Raw genomic sequence first — 17983 nt, forward strand, 5'->3', positions numbered from 1 at the left:
TATCTATAATGTTAATGTTTGTTCTTGGTATCTATAATGTTAATGTCTAATGAAACATGCAGATAAATTAAAATTTAAAATTAGGTATTTAGATCTCGTACTGTCCATCTTTTTCCTTCCCTCTATCAAATTGTCGACTTTTTAAAAATATTCACTTTTATTTTTTTAAATAATAAAAATTAATTTAAATATTATTCCCTTAAATTAAAATACATTAAATAAAATAAAAATGTATTACAATATATCAAAATTAGTTAATATTTAAAATAGATAATCCAATAAATTTATTTTTATTTATTAAATTTTATAAATAATATATATAATAAAAACAAAAGTTAATTTAAATATTATATTGTTAAAATAAAATATATTATATAAATATTAAAATAAAAATGTAACTTATTAAACAAACAAAAATTAAATAAAAAATTTTATTTTAATAATTTTATTTTTTATTTAATATTTATATAATATATAATATATTTGATTTAAATATATATAATGTATTGTTTTGATAAAATATGTAATTATTTTAATAAGTTTTATAATAGATTGATTTATCTCTATACATTTTATTTTAATTAGTATTTAATGTTTAATATAATGTTGTTATTTTAATGAATAATATTTAAGTTAACTTTTATTTAATTGTGAATTTAATAAGTTTAAAATATCGATCTTGGTTTTATTTTAAATTAATTTTTATTTTATTATTTAAAAAGAAATATGAATAGTTTGAGATAGTGAAATAAAATGTGGGTAAGTTAAAGAAATGAATGAAAACGTGGATAGAACATAAATTGATTATCAATGGGAAGACATTTAGACACGTGTCTTCTTGTAGACTCGAATTTAGGACTTAAATTGATTTTTCAGACCATTTAAAAAAAATAAAAATAAAATTGAAAAAATTGAAGTGACATGGTAATAAAATACAATGGCATGCCTCAGCTTCAAGAACATGGTATATATATTTTATTTTTATTTTTAAGTAAGGACGATAATTTGAAATCGCTTCGCAAAAATCATTTTTTTTTATTAAGGATGATAATTTAAAATTGCTCCGCGAAAATCGAATCAAATTGTCCTGTTTGAGACGGTTTTTCTTCAAAATCAAACGGAGATAGAACGGGAAGGTATTTGTGTTCCCCATCCCGATCCGTCCCGATTTTATCTCGATTCTGCACCAAATACTATAAACATAATTAAATATTTTAAATCACCAATATATTTATTTATTCATTATATTTTATAAGGGTAGTAACTTTATTTTGTATAATAATATAAAATTTCAATATATTACTATATATATTATTTTTTAAAAATTCGTTTATATAATTTTATTGTAAAAAAATTTTATTTTAAAAAAAATATTTTATTACCGGTATCTGTGGGATTTCTCGAAACCGAACAAAATCGAACGGATCAGAATGATATTAAAAAAATGCCCAAAATAAAAACAAGAATATTAAATGTATTCTCGCCTCTAACCGCCACATTATCATCCTAATCTCTTATCCATTAACATGGCTAAGGGTTTTGTTTGATATATGCTAAATTTAAATAAATACATATTTTATTAGTTTTTTATTAAATTATTATTTATATTTACTTTTACTTTTTTTAAAATATTAATTATTAAGAATTTGACTTATTTTAGAGATATTAGATGAGATGACACTAATAATTGTCTTAATTAGAGAAATGATCAGCACCTAAAAAATATTGCGCAAATGACTACTTCATATTTTTTGGACGAAAATATTCACGTCGGGTTACGCGAAGCTGCGTCGCGTGACGCGACAGAACCCTAATTCGTCGAGTGTGCCGTCGCGAGACGCGATCGCCATCGTGAGATTCCAACGAATTAGAGTTCCACATTCGTCAAGTGTACTATCGCGTGACGAGCGTGCCGTCGCATCACACGACGCGCTTGACGGGACAAGGTATTTTCGTCTTAACAAAAAAGGAAAGTGGTCATTTCTGCACATTTTATTGTGTGCTGATTATTTCCTCAACTAAAGAGTTTATCAGGGTCATTACATCAAATTTTCCCTATTTCATTAATAATTTTTTTTTTATCCAATATTAAAATAGAATGGAAACCCTACTCTCTATTTTCTTCTACTTTTTTTTTTACTTTTTCATTCCTTTTCAAAAAATCTTGATATTTAAATATGTCTTGAGGGTCTTGTTGCTGCTCATAATCTGCTGCACCCCCCTAAACTGCGGTAATATACTCTGACCGGAGAACTCCACCCGGCGCCGCCGCAATCATCTCTATCGTTTCTGGTTATTTTCCTATTTCTCTCTTTCGTTTCTACTCTTCAATCCGTTTGCTTTACTTTTTCTTTTCTTTTTTGCGAAAGTTATTATCTTGAGGTTTTCAGTCCGCAATCGTTTCTGCTTATTTTCCTATTTCTATCTTTCGTTTCTAGTATTCGTTCCGTTGGGTTGTGTTTTTTTTTGGGAAAGTTATTATCTTGAGGTTTTCTGTTATAAAAGATGAAGGTTTTAAACTAAAAATGTAGGTTTGAAGTGGAAATTCGTCTGCTTGTAATGGCTTCTCTTCAACTACAACAGCTGATTTTGGGAGGAAAGACTCTTCCCAGAGAGTTGACTGCCAACTGTGGCTTTCCCTGTCAACAGGTTAAGCTTGGGCGGATAACTCAGTTCAGGCCTCCGGCTGCTATAGCTATCTCTAATTCTGAAACTGAAAGTAAGTGCATCTATTTGCTTCAATTATGACTGGGGATTTTGCCTCTTCGAATTCTATGGTTTTGTGCAAAAAAAAAGGTTAGCTTATTGGGTTTCTTAGTATTCCATATATTGGGAAAGATCCAAAAGGTTTTGAAGAAGCTTATCCAATGCACTGGTTATGTCACTATGATATAGCTAACTTCATGAGTTCTTACCCTAATGGATTGTATTGAGTTAGATTCAAGTTGTTGGTCTGTTACTTGGCTGCAATTCGTTCACATTAATTACTTCATAGGTGTTTTTGCATAACAAATGCCTCTCCTCTTTTCATGTCAGTAACATCAGCTTCATCTCAAATCATGCACTTTTCAGTTCAATCACAGGAAAATGAAACCTTGTTCTTTGATTACCATTAGCATATAATTGTAATTGGATGATTAGCAACCTCTGGCCTATAGAAGACTGAAATGTGGTTTGCTTTGCTTACAGTATAATTGAGATTGTATAGACTCCACTTAATAGATTGATTTGATATAGAACTATGTTTTTTGACATAATATACTTGTTTGTAATTGTCATTTAAGGTAGCAAGATCATCTTTAAGGATGATGCTCTCAGTGAAGTTGATCCTGCAGTGCACTCAATTATTCGCAAAGAAAAGCAGCGCCAGTTCAAGAGTTTGGAGCTTATTGCCTCAGAGAATTTCACTTCCCAAGCAGTTATGGAAGCTGTCGGCTCCTGCCTCACAAATAAGTATTCTGAAGGATTACCTGGTAAACGGTAAGGCCCTGTTCCATACGTCTCAAAATAATTATGCTTGATGGTTTTGAATGATTTGTGGTGGAAAATGATTAATGTTAAAATACTGGTTTATGTTTGTGAGGACAAATATGTTAGATTGCCTTTTATGCTATTTACAAATAGTTTTTTGAGGCTGCCTCAATATTTTCAGGTATTATGGTGGCAATGAGCACATTGATGAGCTAGAAATCCTCTGTCAAGAAAGGGCATTGGCAGCATTTCATTTAGATGGAACGAAATGGGGCGTGAATGTTCAACCTTTATCTGGTTCTCCGGCAAATTTTGAGGTCTACACAGCTCTTCTTAATCCTCACGATCGCATTATGGTAAGTTTTGCTTTTGTAAAAATCATCGGTGTAATAATGTAATTAATTAAGATATAGGTGTAATCACAAATTTGATCATTTTCATACTAGGGTTTGGATTTACCTCATGGTGGTCACTTGTCTCATGGATTCATGACACCTAAAAGACGGGTTTCTGGAACATCAATTTATTTTGAATCAATGCCTTACAGACTTGATGAATCTACAGGTGCTTGAGGTTTATAATTAGTTTTGTAGTAATTGCTATGGTTTTTTGTTCATTTGTAAAAGGTTTGTTTTGTTTTGGTTTTGTATAGGCCTAGTAGATTATGATATGCTAGAGAAAACAGCTATTCTTTTTCGACCAAAGCTTATTATTGCTGGTGCAAGTGCCTATCCCCGAGATTTTGACTATCCACGGATGAGAAAGGTAACTATGTCTTCTAATTCACTATCTTTAATGATTCTTCTTTAATAAGCAACAGCAAGTGAAACCCTCTGTTTATGTGAAAAGATCGCAGATGCTGTTGGGGCTTTTCTCATGATGGATATGGCTCATATAAGTGGACTTGTAGCTGCTTCTGTGGTTGGCAATCCTTTTGAGTACTGTGATATTGTGACAACTACAACACATAAGGTACATTCTTAAGCAACTAGTATTTTGTCCTAATATAAGTTACAATCACGATGTCATTAGAAAGTCGTCAAAACTAATATTGAAAGTGGTTATTTTTGTTTGGTATAAGATCTTTTCTTGAGAGCTTGTTTGATATGGGATTCTTTGAAGGTTATGAAATCAAAATTTTGTTTGATGAAAAATTGAGTTTTTTGTAATTATTTGGGTTAAATTTACCAATAAAAAAAAGTAAAGTATATGTGATCTGATAGGATATAGTTTTTTGGTATTTTAGTTGATGAATTAAGTATTTTGATCGTTGAAAGGATATTTGATCTGATAGAGGTTTGAAAAAAACAAATATCCCAAGATCGAACAAGCTCTGATAATGATCCAATTATTTTTAGATCATGATTTAACTTTTACTTTGATTTTTTTTGCTTCATTTGTTACACAAGTCATTTCTACATCATGATCCAAATTACAATATACTTTTCCCCCCCTTCATTTGGTATTAGGATTCTTTTTTCACGTTCACGGTTAGGTTAGTTTTTTGGATCCCAATCAGGTTAACTTTTTACATCTTTGTGATTTTTGGCAAACCTAATCAGTTTAGATTTTATCGAACTATGATCAACCTGATATTTTTTAATATCAAAACAGCCAATGCTTCTGAGTATGTTCTTTTCTATTGTTTGAGCTTTAATTAGTTATTTGTTTCCAGTCTTTGAGAGGGCCAAGGGGTGGCATGATCTTCTTCAAGAAGGATACTGTGAATGGTGTTGACCTAGAAACTGCAATCAACAATGCTGTTTTCCCCGGATTGCAGGTTTGTTCTGTCATTTTTGCTTTTCTTTAGTTATTTTCCTTACTGCTTAAATTTATTTGGGAAGAAATCAAAAATGGAATCAAAGTGAATGAATATGAAACTTCTTTTCAGGGTGGTCCACATAACCACACAATTGGAGGACTTGCAGTGTGCCTCAAGCATGCACAATCACCAGAATTTAAAATTTACCAAAACCAGGTACTGTAACTCTGATTTAGTTTGGAGTTTTTGAAGTTAATTCTGTCTAATTGGTTTTAAATCTATGGTCGGTTACCTTATTTGTTGTCTTTTTTGTGTTTTAGGTTCTATCTAACTGCAAGGCTCTTGCAACCCGCCTAGTTGAATTGGGATACACACTCGTTTCTGGTGGGAGCGACAACCACCTTGTTCTTGTTGATCTTAGGCCATTAGTAAGTCATCCTTATTTGCTGGTCTTTTTTTCTCTTTTTATTTTTGTGTGTTAATGACAGCCAAGGAAACTTCATTTTTCTGAAACAGGGTATGGATGGAGCTCGAGTGGAAAAGATTCTCGATATGGCCTCCATCACTCTCAACAAGAATTCCGTGCCCGGTGAGCAAAGCCTTATGATGTTTTAAAATATATTAAATACTTGGCCCAATTTGGCCAATGATGCATCTTCTTTTGCCTATAATTTCCTGCGTTTTTCAAATAATCTGTAGGTGATAAAAGTGCATTGGTACCGGGTGGGATAAGAATTGGATCACCTGCAATGACTACAAGAGGATTCACAGAAAAGGAATTCACACAAACTGCTGAATTAATTCACGAGGGGGTGTTGATAGCAATTGAAGCAAAGAAGTCTGTTTCTGGGACAAAGCTCCAAGACTTTATGAAGTTTATTGGATCAAACGATTTCCCTTTAACAGATAAGCTCGAAGCTTTACAGAGGAAAGTCGAGAATCTCACTACCCAATTTCCATTGCCAGGATTATAAATCGATAATATCGTTTAGCTTCCAATCTTTGTTTGTGCGCTGCTACAAAGATTGAAAATATAATTTTTTGTCTTCTTAAGTTGTGTGACATTATGGACTTACTTATTCACCCTAAAGATCTTGATTCTTCTTTATTGTGAACCTTCAATATAATCAAACCTTTCTTTATTTCTTCCATTGATTTTCGATTCATGATATGAATGTATGTACTTTATATTCATTCCTGTTCTTCTGTACCGAGAGCTCCCTATATATAGTTCATCTGTTATAGTTTCACTTAAAATAAGCTAAGTTTTTTTATTTAGGATGAAACCATAGCGGGTGAACTAAAAAAACTGTTGAACTATATTCCACCCTTAGCTGCGTTATTCACACAGTTTCGGAGCCAGAATTATGATTGGATAAGAACATAGAACTTTCTGCGTTATTCACCCAGTTTCGGAGCCAGAATTATGATTGGATAAGAACATAGAACTTTTGGTAGGAGTTCTAAAAGTTAAAAGAAAAATATTTTAAAAAAAACATAACACAAAATAGTTTACGAATGATCAAACAAAAAAACAAATTTTAACGACCGAGATTTTTAAGAAGATCAATTTGTTCACGCATTGATCAATAATAACGATCATGATAAGCGGAATAGAGGTCAACCACTCCCTCAGACCAACTGTATATATATATATAATTAAATAATTTAATTGATTTATAAAAAAATTGATTGCAATTTTAAATGAGTTTATTACCTTACAAAATTTTATGAATTCTAAAAAAATTATTAAAATTTGTATTGTAACAAATTGTTGAAACAAACAAATGAACATCTAGAGTCTTCTGATTATTTTATATTATTTATAAATTAATATTTTATTTAATTAAAATTAGAAAAATAAATAATAATTTATGAATTTGTAGAAAGGGGGAAAGGAGAAGAAGGAAGGAAGAGGATTGATTCCCAGTGAAGATGGCTTGCGTTCACGATCATAGCTGCGAAGATCACAACTGTTCATCTGAATTCTCTCTTTACAAACACATAGACTTCTCAAAGGTTGATTCCATTCTCTTTTTATCAACTTTTTCATTTCATTTCATTTCATTTCCAGTGTTTTCTCCTTTCTTTCGTTCGCATTTCGGTTCTCTCTTCTGTTCGAATCGCACTTATTTGAGGAATTTCATGACGGAGATACTTATCTACTGTTTATATAAGATGATTACAGTTCTAGACACTGTTTTGTGACTACTTAGGTTTTAGACTAGTTCAGATTTCGACTTTAAAATGGTTGGAAAGCATAGAGAAACTAGAATATGCAGATTTATGATGATTTTTTACTGAAATTCTTTCTAATGTGATTCAAATTTTCATGCTTGTCAATGTAGAAATAGTTTAATTGAATGATCATATACAATATTCTTTGACATACAGTCAATGATCATGATCATATGATGGGTTTGTGTGGTATTGATTGCAAGGCTCTAGATAAAAGTACAATGGATTATGCCATTTCTTAGCCCTTTTTCGTGCTCCCAAGTGGAAGGAATTCTAGATATTCATGAAAAGCATTTGGAAATTAAAACTTAGTTAGACAGATTACAAAAACTACAGATATGAGGCCCTTGTGTGATTTGGAAGTGCTGGAATATTCTCTCTTATATTGTTGACAATTAATCTTTGTGCTGATAAACGATTAATGGGTAATCTGTTTGGACTTTCACAGTACAAGATTTTCATATTTTGTTAATATATATATGTGTATATTTCTCTTATGCTCCAGATTAATTTAGTTAAAACCTATTTTTATTTGCTTCAATAGGTCTCTGCTTTAAATGAATCTGTTACTGGAAGTGTGAAGTCAGTATTCAAATCTTGGGAACGACGGTTGGATACTTCAGAGGTAGAGTTTTTTTTTTTGGAAAACGGTTTAGTGTCATTTATTAAAAAACTCCAAAAGAGAGAAGTGAGTTCCAAAAAACAAAGCTAGATAGACCCTAGCTTTGTTGAAAACACCAACTGAGTTTCAAACAACTGAATTACAAAATAAACATAACAACAAACAATTGAATTACAAACATGAATTATTTGAACTATCCTTTCCTTGTAATGAATTCAGAGGTATAGTTGATGCAAGGGCCAGAATATTAACATTCATTTGGCTCTCAGTCCCTAGGGCTAGGAATATGATCATAGTGTTTTTTCTTTCACTAGATTGATTCAAGCTTGAGGAACTTGTTCTCTGTACTTCAACACATTCCTAATCATCAAAAATATATTTATGCCTATTTATCCAAATGTAGGCTATTTTATGTTCAAACTATTGATGTGCACATAAAAACCTGAATGTTTGAATGATACAGCTGGAGAACAGTAGAAAATTAGATGTGAATTCTTTATAGTTGTCGCGTTCATTTCTATTTTTCTTGTTGATGCATCTGAACTTGTAACAGGGCATTTTGGAGAGTAATGAGGGTGATCCTGAGTTGATTGTGTTCATTCCGTAAGTGATGACTACCTTTGTCTGAGATGTTTTCGAAATTTATTAGTAGCAATTTTATATGAAACTTTCATATACAATATAATATATCCGACCCAAGATTTCGTTCTTATTGAATTTGATTTCACTTGCATATAATGTACAGTTTTTTTTATACACTCATCAATCAATGTGTCATGTCAGATTCACTTCAGATGTCAAGATCAAAAGCATCTCGGTTGTTGGTGGTGCTGATGAAACAAGCCCGTCTAAGATGAGAGCGTAAGTAAACTTTGTATACATGTTAAGGAAAAGGGTGTGGAGTTTATTTCACTTTATTTTTCTGTCATTTGCATAGATAGATTGGATTTTAAATTTTGTTATCCTGTTTGTAGGTTTATCAATCGGGAAGGAATAGATTTTTCTGATGCTCAGACTATGCAACCAGTCCAGGTACATTGTGGCCGATTCTTCAAGACTGTAACATTGTTAGGATTATATTTGAATACTTAATCGTTTATTGACAGGAATGGGATTTGGTGGAAAACTTTCAAGGGATATTGGAATATCAAACTAGGTAATGATTGCTCGTTTGTTACATCATATTGTTAGTACCTACTATATTTGGTATCATGAACCAGAAAAATCTACATTACTTATGTTTTTCAAAAAATCACAATCATGTACCCAAAAAAACCAAAAATATACATTATAATCTGGATCATGATCCATAAAACAATTTCATTTGTGTAATCTGATGTCTTTTTTTGCAAATTAGATAGTGAATTTGGTTTGAACAGCAGCCCAATGATAGAATATATGTGAGCAATGACATAAAAATAGGGGGTTGAATCTTTTAAGCATGCAGGTATTCTAAATTTCAAAGTGTGGCAAGTCTGACTTTGCATTTTCCAGAAAGTTTCGGTAGCGATAAGAGTCAGATATATTACATCGGTTTGAAGGGTGAAGCAACCCAGGTTTGTAGTTAATTATGCATGTACCAATTCATTTTGCGTTTGGACTCACCAGATAAAGATTCTTGTTATTTCATTTTGCAGTTGAAGAGAGATGTCATCGCAACTATTGTTTATGAAATTATGCCCAACCCCTCCGATCACAAGTATGTCGTTTTCTTTTTCTTTCTTTTTTACGGGTTTGTCATTATCTACTGTAATTTCATGGATATAGTTATTACTACTGTTTTGTGTTGATTATTTCTTTCGGGTTTATTTTTGGTAATTCAGGACTCGGGCTGAAACCGGAGGAGGTTTCTCGCAAGTTTAATGAAAAAGACTAGGCAAGGGACTAATGGTTTTCAGAAATGATGTTTTGTTTTTGATAACTCTACAACTTTTATGTATCGATCAATAAATAGACTGTCACTGTCTCATTTTCGCCCTGATTTAGGTTTTTAGTAATGGACTAACTGTCACATTGGATCCTCTCTAGAACATCATATATTTGAATTGGAAATCAAACTCTCCACCCCACCTAACTTTCACTCGGATTGAAGGTTTTTATCAAAGAAAAGAAAAAAGAAAAAAAGAGGGATATTGTTCCGCTTCCGATTCATGGAATAAGTCGACGGGACTGGTATCTGTGCCTTGCCCTCGTATCCACTATTTTTCTTAAATTACGAATTCATTTTTGTTGATTTTTCTTGACTACATTTGTTCATCCACTATCACAAGTTTTTTCGGTCACACCTTAGTTATGACTTCCTCATACTACCACGATAAGATGGATCATCCTTTTTCTTTGCGCCAAAGATCTTACAGTTACATTTACAAAGGACTCTTTATATTCTTTGATGTTTACAAAATGATCATTTCGGGTTAAAAAGATGCCTATTGCAGAAATTTCCCAATGTTGCCTCCATAAGAGTTTGGAAGTAGCTTCATCATCGTTGTTTCTTATCAAATAAAAAATGTTGAACGAACATTTTGTATGAGTTTATTTTATAAAATATAATATTTATTAAAAATAATGGTAATGATGAATTGAGTTAAAAAAAATGTATTAGTAGGTGGCAACCCATTTGAAAGTTTTGTTTAATCTTGATTAGAAAACGTAATATATAATTAATTTAGCTCAATAATGTGGGCACACAATTGATGGAGGCTGTAACACGTGGTGGGGCCTAATTGGTGAGTCGACAAATTAGTCCTCCTAAGCCTGAGGGGTCCTCCTAAGCTTAATCAAAAAAAGTAAAAGTTAATAATAATAATAATAATAATAATTTTGATTTTTTTCTCTCTCTTCCATGCCTGAAGGAAAGGGTGGAGGAGATTCCCACGTGTCAACCATCTCCGACGTCAAAATTAAAAATGATTACGTCATAAGACAATGTGGGCCCACACAGCTGGATGTCTTCGTCCTTTCAACTCACGTCATCTAATGCCCCCTCCTACTTTGCTCATTTTAGTGCGTCTCTTTAATCCTCTTCCATAATTATATAAAACAATTTTTATTAATTATATAAAGATGATGTAATATTATATAAATTAAAAATTAATCAAATAATTTAAATCATTCAGCATCGTCTTTATTTATTAATTATATTAATTTATTCATTAATTAAAATATTCTCTTTATTTTTATATATTAATACTATATAAATTTATTTATCAAAAAAAAATCATAACATTCTTAAAATTATCATTAATTATTTTATTTTTAAAATTATTTAAATAATCTCAATCCAAACCGATTAAGAAATCTCAATCTTAAGTTGCAAGCAAACTCAATTAAATTAGTATGATAAATAAAAGTTATAACAACCCATACTTATAAATTACTTTGGTTTAATCATGTGCATTAATTGTTAAGTATTTTTAATTTTTAAATAAATTATTACAAAATAAATGAAATTAAATGCATTTTAGCATTTATCGAATAAGTTAAAACAAGCTTAAATTTGTGCTGCAAAATTAGTTTGGCAGCAAGCAATGTCTTTTCAGCACTTTCACAAGGTAGTGGATATCTGAGTTGTAAAAGACTTGGACTATAATTTATCATTTTGAGGTCTTGGTTGATTATTATTAAAAAAATCATTTTGATTGAATTAAATGAGAGTTCTTGCATTGATTTAATCAACTATTCTACTCAAGCTTGTTTGATTTTTGATATTTGAGATTTTTATTGTCTTAAAATAAATATATTTAATGAACAAAATAAGTTATTTTATGTAGTATAATATCTTTTGTATTAAAAAATTAAATTCTATAAAATAAATTTAATATATTTATTGGTAAATGATGGAATTAGATGAAAGGAATAAATTAAGTAAATCAAAAAGCCAACGTGAAACAAGTTACTCTAATTATAGTATCAAGGCAAACTAACTAAGATAATAAGCTATTTTGATTTAACTTGTTTATTAAATTAACATATAAATTTCATAATATTTAGTTTATATTAATTATTTAATTTTGTATGAATTGAATAATTAAATTATTTAATTTTAATGGAGTTTAATAACTTTTTTTTTTAAAAAAAAAAACAACGGATTAAGTATGTAGCCCGCAAACACATTTAACAATTTAACCAGGCGCAGTACTTGACGTCTGACGGGTTCGAACCCATGAATTTAGGGTTAGTATTCACCTCTTATTGTCGCTAGGCTATAATAGGGATAAAATGGGACAACAAATGAAGTATGTAGCCCGTAAACACACTTAACCAATTAACCAGACGCAGAACTTGCCGCCTCACAGACTTGAACCCAAGAACTTAAGATTAGTATTCACCTCTTATTGTCACTAGGCTAGAAGAGGGATAAAATGAGAAAATGGATTAAGTATGTAGCCTTTAAATACACTTTATCATTTAACTAGACACAAAATTTGCCGACTCACAGACTCGAACCCAAGACTTTAGGGTTAGTATTCACCTCTTATTGTCGCTAGGCTAGAAGAGGGATAAAATGAGAAAATGGATTAAGTATGTAGCCTTTAAATACACTTTATCATTTAACTAGACACGGAATTTGCCGCCACACAGACTCGAACCCAAGACCTTAGGGTTAGTATTCACCTCTTATTCGATAGGCTATAAAAGGGATAAAATGGGACAACGGATTAAGTATGTAGCCCGTAAACACACTTAACCATTTAACTAGACGCAGAACTTGCCGCCTCACATACTCGAACCCAAGAACTTAGGATTAGTATTCACCTCTTATTCGATAGACTATAAGAGGGATAAAATGGGACAACGAATTAAGTATGTAGCTCATATACACTTTATCATTTAACTAGACGCAGAACTTGTCGCCTCACAGACTCGAACCCAATACCTTAGGGTTATTATTCACCTTTTATTGTCGCTAGGCTATAGGAGGGATAAAATGAGACAACAGATTAAATATGTAGTCCATAAACATACTTAACCATTTAACCAGACGCAGAACTTGTCGCCTCACAGACTCGAACCCAATACCTTAGGTAAATATCCACCACTTATTACCGCTAAGCTAAAAGAGGAGACTGAAAATTTATAACTTAGTTGCGGTATAAAATGAATTTTTGAGTCTTTACAACTAAACCATTTAAAAAATATATATTAAAAATAAGATAAATCAACTGAGTTCTTTTGATAATTTGATGGTAGTATGTATTTATCGATCATAGTATTATTTCTTCACATGGACTCAATATTTATTGGGTAATGTATTTGTATTTTTTTTTATTATATATTTTCAGAAAATTGTAATGAAAACAATCAAATTCTTTAAAATTTGATAGTTAAATTAATGACGTTTATGTTTTATTTATTTAATAAATATTACGTAGTTAATAAGTTAATAATCTAAAATGATCGATGAATCTTGGAGAGAGATCTAAAATTAAAATAAGTAGCTCCAATTTGATAATGGGAGGATTTTCTTGTATAATAGTAGGTAGATATACTTAAATGTTTTTCTTAAATATTTTAAAATATTTTTTTATCAAAAAAAAATAATCATCCCATTATTTAATTTTCTAATGTAATGTATTTATTTATTTTGATTTTTTTAAAATTCATATATATTGAAAAATATATGAATATAGTTTAAACATAACGACCAAAACATGATAATAAGAGAAAAAAATTGTTATAAAAAAATTTAAAATTATCGAGAAAAACGATTAACTTTCCGAAAAACTCTACCGACTTTTTGAAAAGAATCTCATAAAACATAATAATAATAGCATTATAAATTATACGAATCGGACGACTATGATCATTTAAAGTTCGACAATTTTTCTCCAAACAGATAGTACAGCAAAAAATAATTTAGATGATAACTTAAACATATAAAAATACTATCAGTTGTAAAAATCCAAATTTTCCAACAACTACACAAAACTGGATATCACCAAATAAATCTCAGTAATACTACAAAAAAACCCTTAAATATTAGTCATTTTCGACCATATAATTATTGAATATATTTATTAAACTAATAAAAATAAAATATATTTTTTAATTTATATTAAATTCTTTTTAATAAAAATAAATAAATAAATAGTAGAGACGTTAATTTAATAAGTGGGTCATGATAAGAGAGAAGGATTACGTAATTGCTGTCATCGTCTAGCGGATGATGTCCCCACCACGTCAAAGTCAAGTTATGACGTCACCATAATTAATGTACAGCGTCGGCCACATGGGATCGCCGCTCTTATTTCCCACTTTACCCCTACTCCTCCTAATACCCTTTTCATTTGGGTCCGCAAACTAGTCCAATCCAATAACTTTCCTCTGTTATTTCTTTCTTTTTTTTCATTATTGTACATTTATTATTTTACTATTTATATGATATAAAATCTAAATGGTTATAACCTTGTAATTAACAAGCTAACAATTATATTTTTTTTATAAAAAAATTATATAAAAATTATAAAATAACTCCCCTCAAGGTGTTTCTTATTTACTGAAAAATGGTAACAAGTGAATTTTTTGACACGACACGTGAGTCACACTTAATTTAAATAAATTTAAGTTTGAAATTTATTAATATTATTCTGTATAATATATTATTTAAAATTTAATTTTAAATAATTATATTAGAAAAATAAATAAAAATTACAAATTTCATTATTTTATTAATGAAATCTTCACACGTGACTACCTAAAATAATAAGAATTTTAACAAGTTAAGATATTACAAGTGATAATTTAAAAAATTAACATTTGCAAATTGAGCTAACTTATTGAGTATATATCAAATGAATATTAGTCTTTTTTTATTTTAATTTTTTACTTTGGACAATTTACCTTAAATTTTAAGTTCCAACAAAAAAAAAATGAAATTTTTTTTGGCAATCTTATTTATTATTTTTTTTTAATGAGATTTGAATAGGTAAACAAATAAAAATCTGAATTTACATTTTCAGCTTTACAATAAATCCTTTAATATTTAAAAAAAAATAATTAATGTACACGACTCTACTGGCCCTAATCAGGGATGGTTAAACTTGTCCCTAAATCCTAATCCGTGCTGGTTAAACTTATCTGTGTGAACTAATATATATTAACAAATTTAATAATATTTGTTTAGTTTAATTTAACTTTTTTATATTTTAACCAGAAAATAATTTTTTTTAATTTAAATTAAATTTAATTGCTTCATCTGTTTCTTACATAGAATAACACACCCTAATTTAATTGAAATGACATAAGCATAACGAATCACTCCTCATAGCATTTATTTATAAATCTTTCCCCATCTTCTTCCTCACCCCACTCTCAAACAAACAAAACGTTGACGAAATTAACTCCTCCTCCTTCTCTCTAAATCTCCATCTCTCTGTTTCCCAACCCTAATCCCAAACCTAACTATGCAAGGTCTCCGCCGATGCATGCCACTCTCCGAAACCGGAGTCCGTCTCGAATTAACTCCATCCACATCCTCTCCCCTCGCGATCGATGTATCCGAAACCGCCGAGTCTCGAATCGATCGCCTCATTTCAGAAAATCCAGTTGTAATCTTCAGTCGCTCCGCATGTTGCATGTGTCATGTAATGAAACGCCTCCTCTCCACCATCGGCGTTCATCCAACCGTCATCGAATTAGATGATGAAGATATCTCTGCTCTTCCTTCTTCAATCGCTCCGGCGGTTTTCATCGGCGGATCGCGGATCGGCGGCCTGGAGAGTCTCGTCGCGCTTCATCTAAGCGGTCATCTTGTCACGAAGCTGGTTGAAGTCGGTGCTCTTAACCTTAGGGAAACGGTATTGTAATTTCAATTGCAAAACCCTAAAAACAGAATAACTAATTAGATTGAATCGGTTGGATTCAAAATTGTAATTAGTATGTCTAATTTCGTGTTTTCTTTATTAATAAAGCTTAATTAATTAAGTTTTATTAAATAATATTACATTTCTTAAATGTATGGTTTAAGACACGCATATATATATATATTATATATATATATATATGAATAACTTATTTCTGTTTTCTTTTCTATCATTCTGTTTGATCTGTTTTCTTTATCTGTAACTGATATTTTGAGGGTAGGGATCTAGTATGATTATAATGTTTTGAAAATGTGAACCAATCTATCATCACCATCGTCAATTTAATAATGAAAGGCTGTGATCATCCTGATATATAACTAGTTCAAAATTCATTTTGTTGATTAGATTTGACAGGAAAAACACAGTAATTTGATGGATTGTTATTTTAAATCAATCAATATTTATTTATTTATTTTTTAAATGAGACATGCATATAACATTATTGTTAATGGATTTAGTTGAGGTTATTATATTTTTATTTTCATCTATATGATATTGTGAAGTAAATTGATTTGAAAACAACTTTGTTTCATTATTACAATTACAAATACACTCGCTTATTTTTAAATAATAATTTTTTTGATTGAAAAATTATTTCTTGACAATTTAAATCAGAAGTATCAATAGTTTTAAAAGATTATTTTACAAATAAATATATTATTCTTAGTTTGGAATTTTATTTTTAAATTCAAACATTCTTCTCAATTAAATCATCAATTAAAAAAATTAATTAAAATATTTTTTATTTATTTTTAAATAAAATTATATATTAATACTATCTTTTATTAAAAAATACATTTTTAAAATCATCTTTCATCAATATTATTTAAACAAATTTATTTAAATTACTCAAAAATTAGCTCTAAGAATGTGTACTTATGTACTTTTTTTTTATAATATTTTAATTTTAATTTTAATTTAATTTAACACTAAACTCATTTTTTAAAAATAAATTTTACATGAGAGAATATAAAAAATAATATAATAATTTACCATTTTGCAATTTATTATTATTATTATTATAATAAATTAATAATAATATTTTTATTATATTTTATATTTTACTTTAAAATATATAATTATATTATAAAAAATAATAAATATCATATTTGATATTTTGACACGTTGTGAAATGACTTTATTATAGATAGAGATCCGTGTCAAATTGATATCGAGATACGTTTCATCAAAATTTATTTCGATTGAAGAGATAAATTTTCAGTACAATAAATACATTAAATAAAAATTAATAGATTTTAGTTCAAACAAACATGCATGTTCATATATAAAGAAAATAAAATAAAAATCAGTATAGTTATAAAAGTATTGAAAACAACTAATGTGGAGGAATAAAAACATGGATAAAATATATTTTTTTAAGCACCTAACACTATCTAATTAATTTTAAAAAACATTTTAAACATATAAATAATTTTATATTAAAATTAAAATAAATAAATGATTTTTTAGTTTATAACTTAAATTCATTTTTAATATATTATTTTTAAATAATTTGAATTTTTAATTATTGGGTAATGAATATTTTAAAATTAATATTAAAAAATATAGTATTATGTATATTTATATAATATATCGGTTGTTTAAAAAATATATTATATATAATAAATATTTTAATTAATTTTAAATTTTATCTTTCTTAAAAAAATATATTTATAATAAATAATATTTTTTCATACTTTTTTATTTAATATATTTTTCTTAATTATATTATTATTATAATTATATATTTATATATATATAACTATTGTAATTATATATATATACTTATTGTATTATAATTTGTTTTTATTTTATATATAAATATTTATATTTACTAATATATATATATATATATTAAATTATAAATTAAATTTATGGGTGATTTTAATATTTTATTACCATAATTTTAGCATAAATGTGATGGTATTTTAAAGACTGTATATTAATATTATTGTTTAATAGATATTAATATAAAAATTATTTTACACAGAAAATTATAAATAGTAATCCCTCATATTCACAGTAATA

The 17983-nt window shown here is 28.9% G+C and overlaps 3 protein-coding genes across 3 annotated transcripts; all 3 read left to right on the plus strand.

Annotated features, from left to right (window-relative positions):
• Window positions 1-2149: 2149 nt before the first annotated feature.
• On the plus strand, window positions 2150-6381 carry LOC124945612 (serine hydroxymethyltransferase 3, chloroplastic). The gene is made up of 12 exons (XM_047486072.1): window positions 2150-2292; window positions 2532-2719; window positions 3285-3480; window positions 3653-3827; window positions 3918-4035; window positions 4124-4236; window positions 4321-4443; window positions 5147-5251; window positions 5363-5449; window positions 5554-5661; window positions 5750-5822; window positions 5933-6381. Exons 2-12 carry the CDS (start codon window positions 2560-2562, stop codon window positions 6205-6207), a joined length of 1533 nt encoding a protein of 510 aa, XP_047342028.1. The 5' UTR covers window positions 2150-2292; window positions 2532-2559; the 3' UTR covers window positions 6208-6381.
• A 724-nt stretch (window positions 6382-7105) lies between these two features.
• Window positions 7106-10062, plus strand: LOC124945726 (PITH domain-containing protein 1). Its single transcript, XM_047486214.1, has 9 exons — window positions 7106-7252; window positions 8016-8096; window positions 8647-8696; window positions 8877-8954; window positions 9068-9125; window positions 9200-9249; window positions 9541-9649; window positions 9731-9792; window positions 9917-10062. The coding sequence occupies exons 1-9, from the start codon at window positions 7169-7171 to the stop codon at window positions 9954-9956; spliced, it is 612 nt and encodes a 203-aa protein (XP_047342170.1). The 5' UTR covers window positions 7106-7168; the 3' UTR covers window positions 9957-10062.
• A 5326-nt stretch (window positions 10063-15388) lies between these two features.
• LOC124910359 (glutaredoxin-C6-like) lies at window positions 15389-16012 on the plus strand. The gene has a single exon (XM_047450992.1). It carries the CDS (start codon window positions 15497-15499, stop codon window positions 15896-15898), a length of 402 nt encoding a protein of 133 aa, XP_047306948.1. The 5' UTR covers window positions 15389-15496; the 3' UTR covers window positions 15899-16012.
• The last annotated feature ends 1971 nt before the right edge of the window (window positions 16013-17983 follow it).

The sequence above is a fragment of the Impatiens glandulifera genome, chromosome 7 (assembly GCF_907164915.1).
Source record: "Impatiens glandulifera chromosome 7, dImpGla2.1, whole genome shotgun sequence".
Taxonomy (NCBI): domain Eukaryota; kingdom Viridiplantae; phylum Streptophyta; class Magnoliopsida; order Ericales; family Balsaminaceae; genus Impatiens; species Impatiens glandulifera.

Excerpts from the sequence above, each read along its gene's own strand:
- LOC124945726 (XM_047486214.1), top strand. The coding sequence starts at position 7,169 with ATGGCTTGCGTTCACGATCATAGCTGCGAAGATCACAACTGTTCATCT. Across the intron at positions 8,955-9,067 it reads AGCCCGTCTAAGATGAGAGC|GTTTATCAATCGGGAAGGAA; the intron begins GTAAGTAAACTT and ends TCCTGTTTGTAG. Across the intron at positions 9,126-9,199 it reads AGACTATGCAACCAGTCCAG|GAATGGGATTTGGTGGAAAA; the intron begins GTACATTGTGGC and ends GTTTATTGACAG.
- LOC124945612 (XM_047486072.1), top strand. The coding sequence starts at position 2,560 with ATGGCTTCTCTTCAACTACAACAGCTGATTTTGGGAGGAAAGACTCTT. Across the intron at positions 3,828-3,917 it reads ATCCTCACGATCGCATTATG|GGTTTGGATTTACCTCATGG; the intron begins GTAAGTTTTGCT and ends TTTTCATACTAG. Across the intron at positions 5,823-5,932 it reads CAACAAGAATTCCGTGCCCG|GTGATAAAAGTGCATTGGTA; the intron begins GTGAGCAAAGCC and ends AATAATCTGTAG.
- LOC124910359 (XM_047450992.1), top strand. The coding sequence starts at position 15,497 with ATGCAAGGTCTCCGCCGATGCATGCCACTCTCCGAAACCGGAGTCCGT.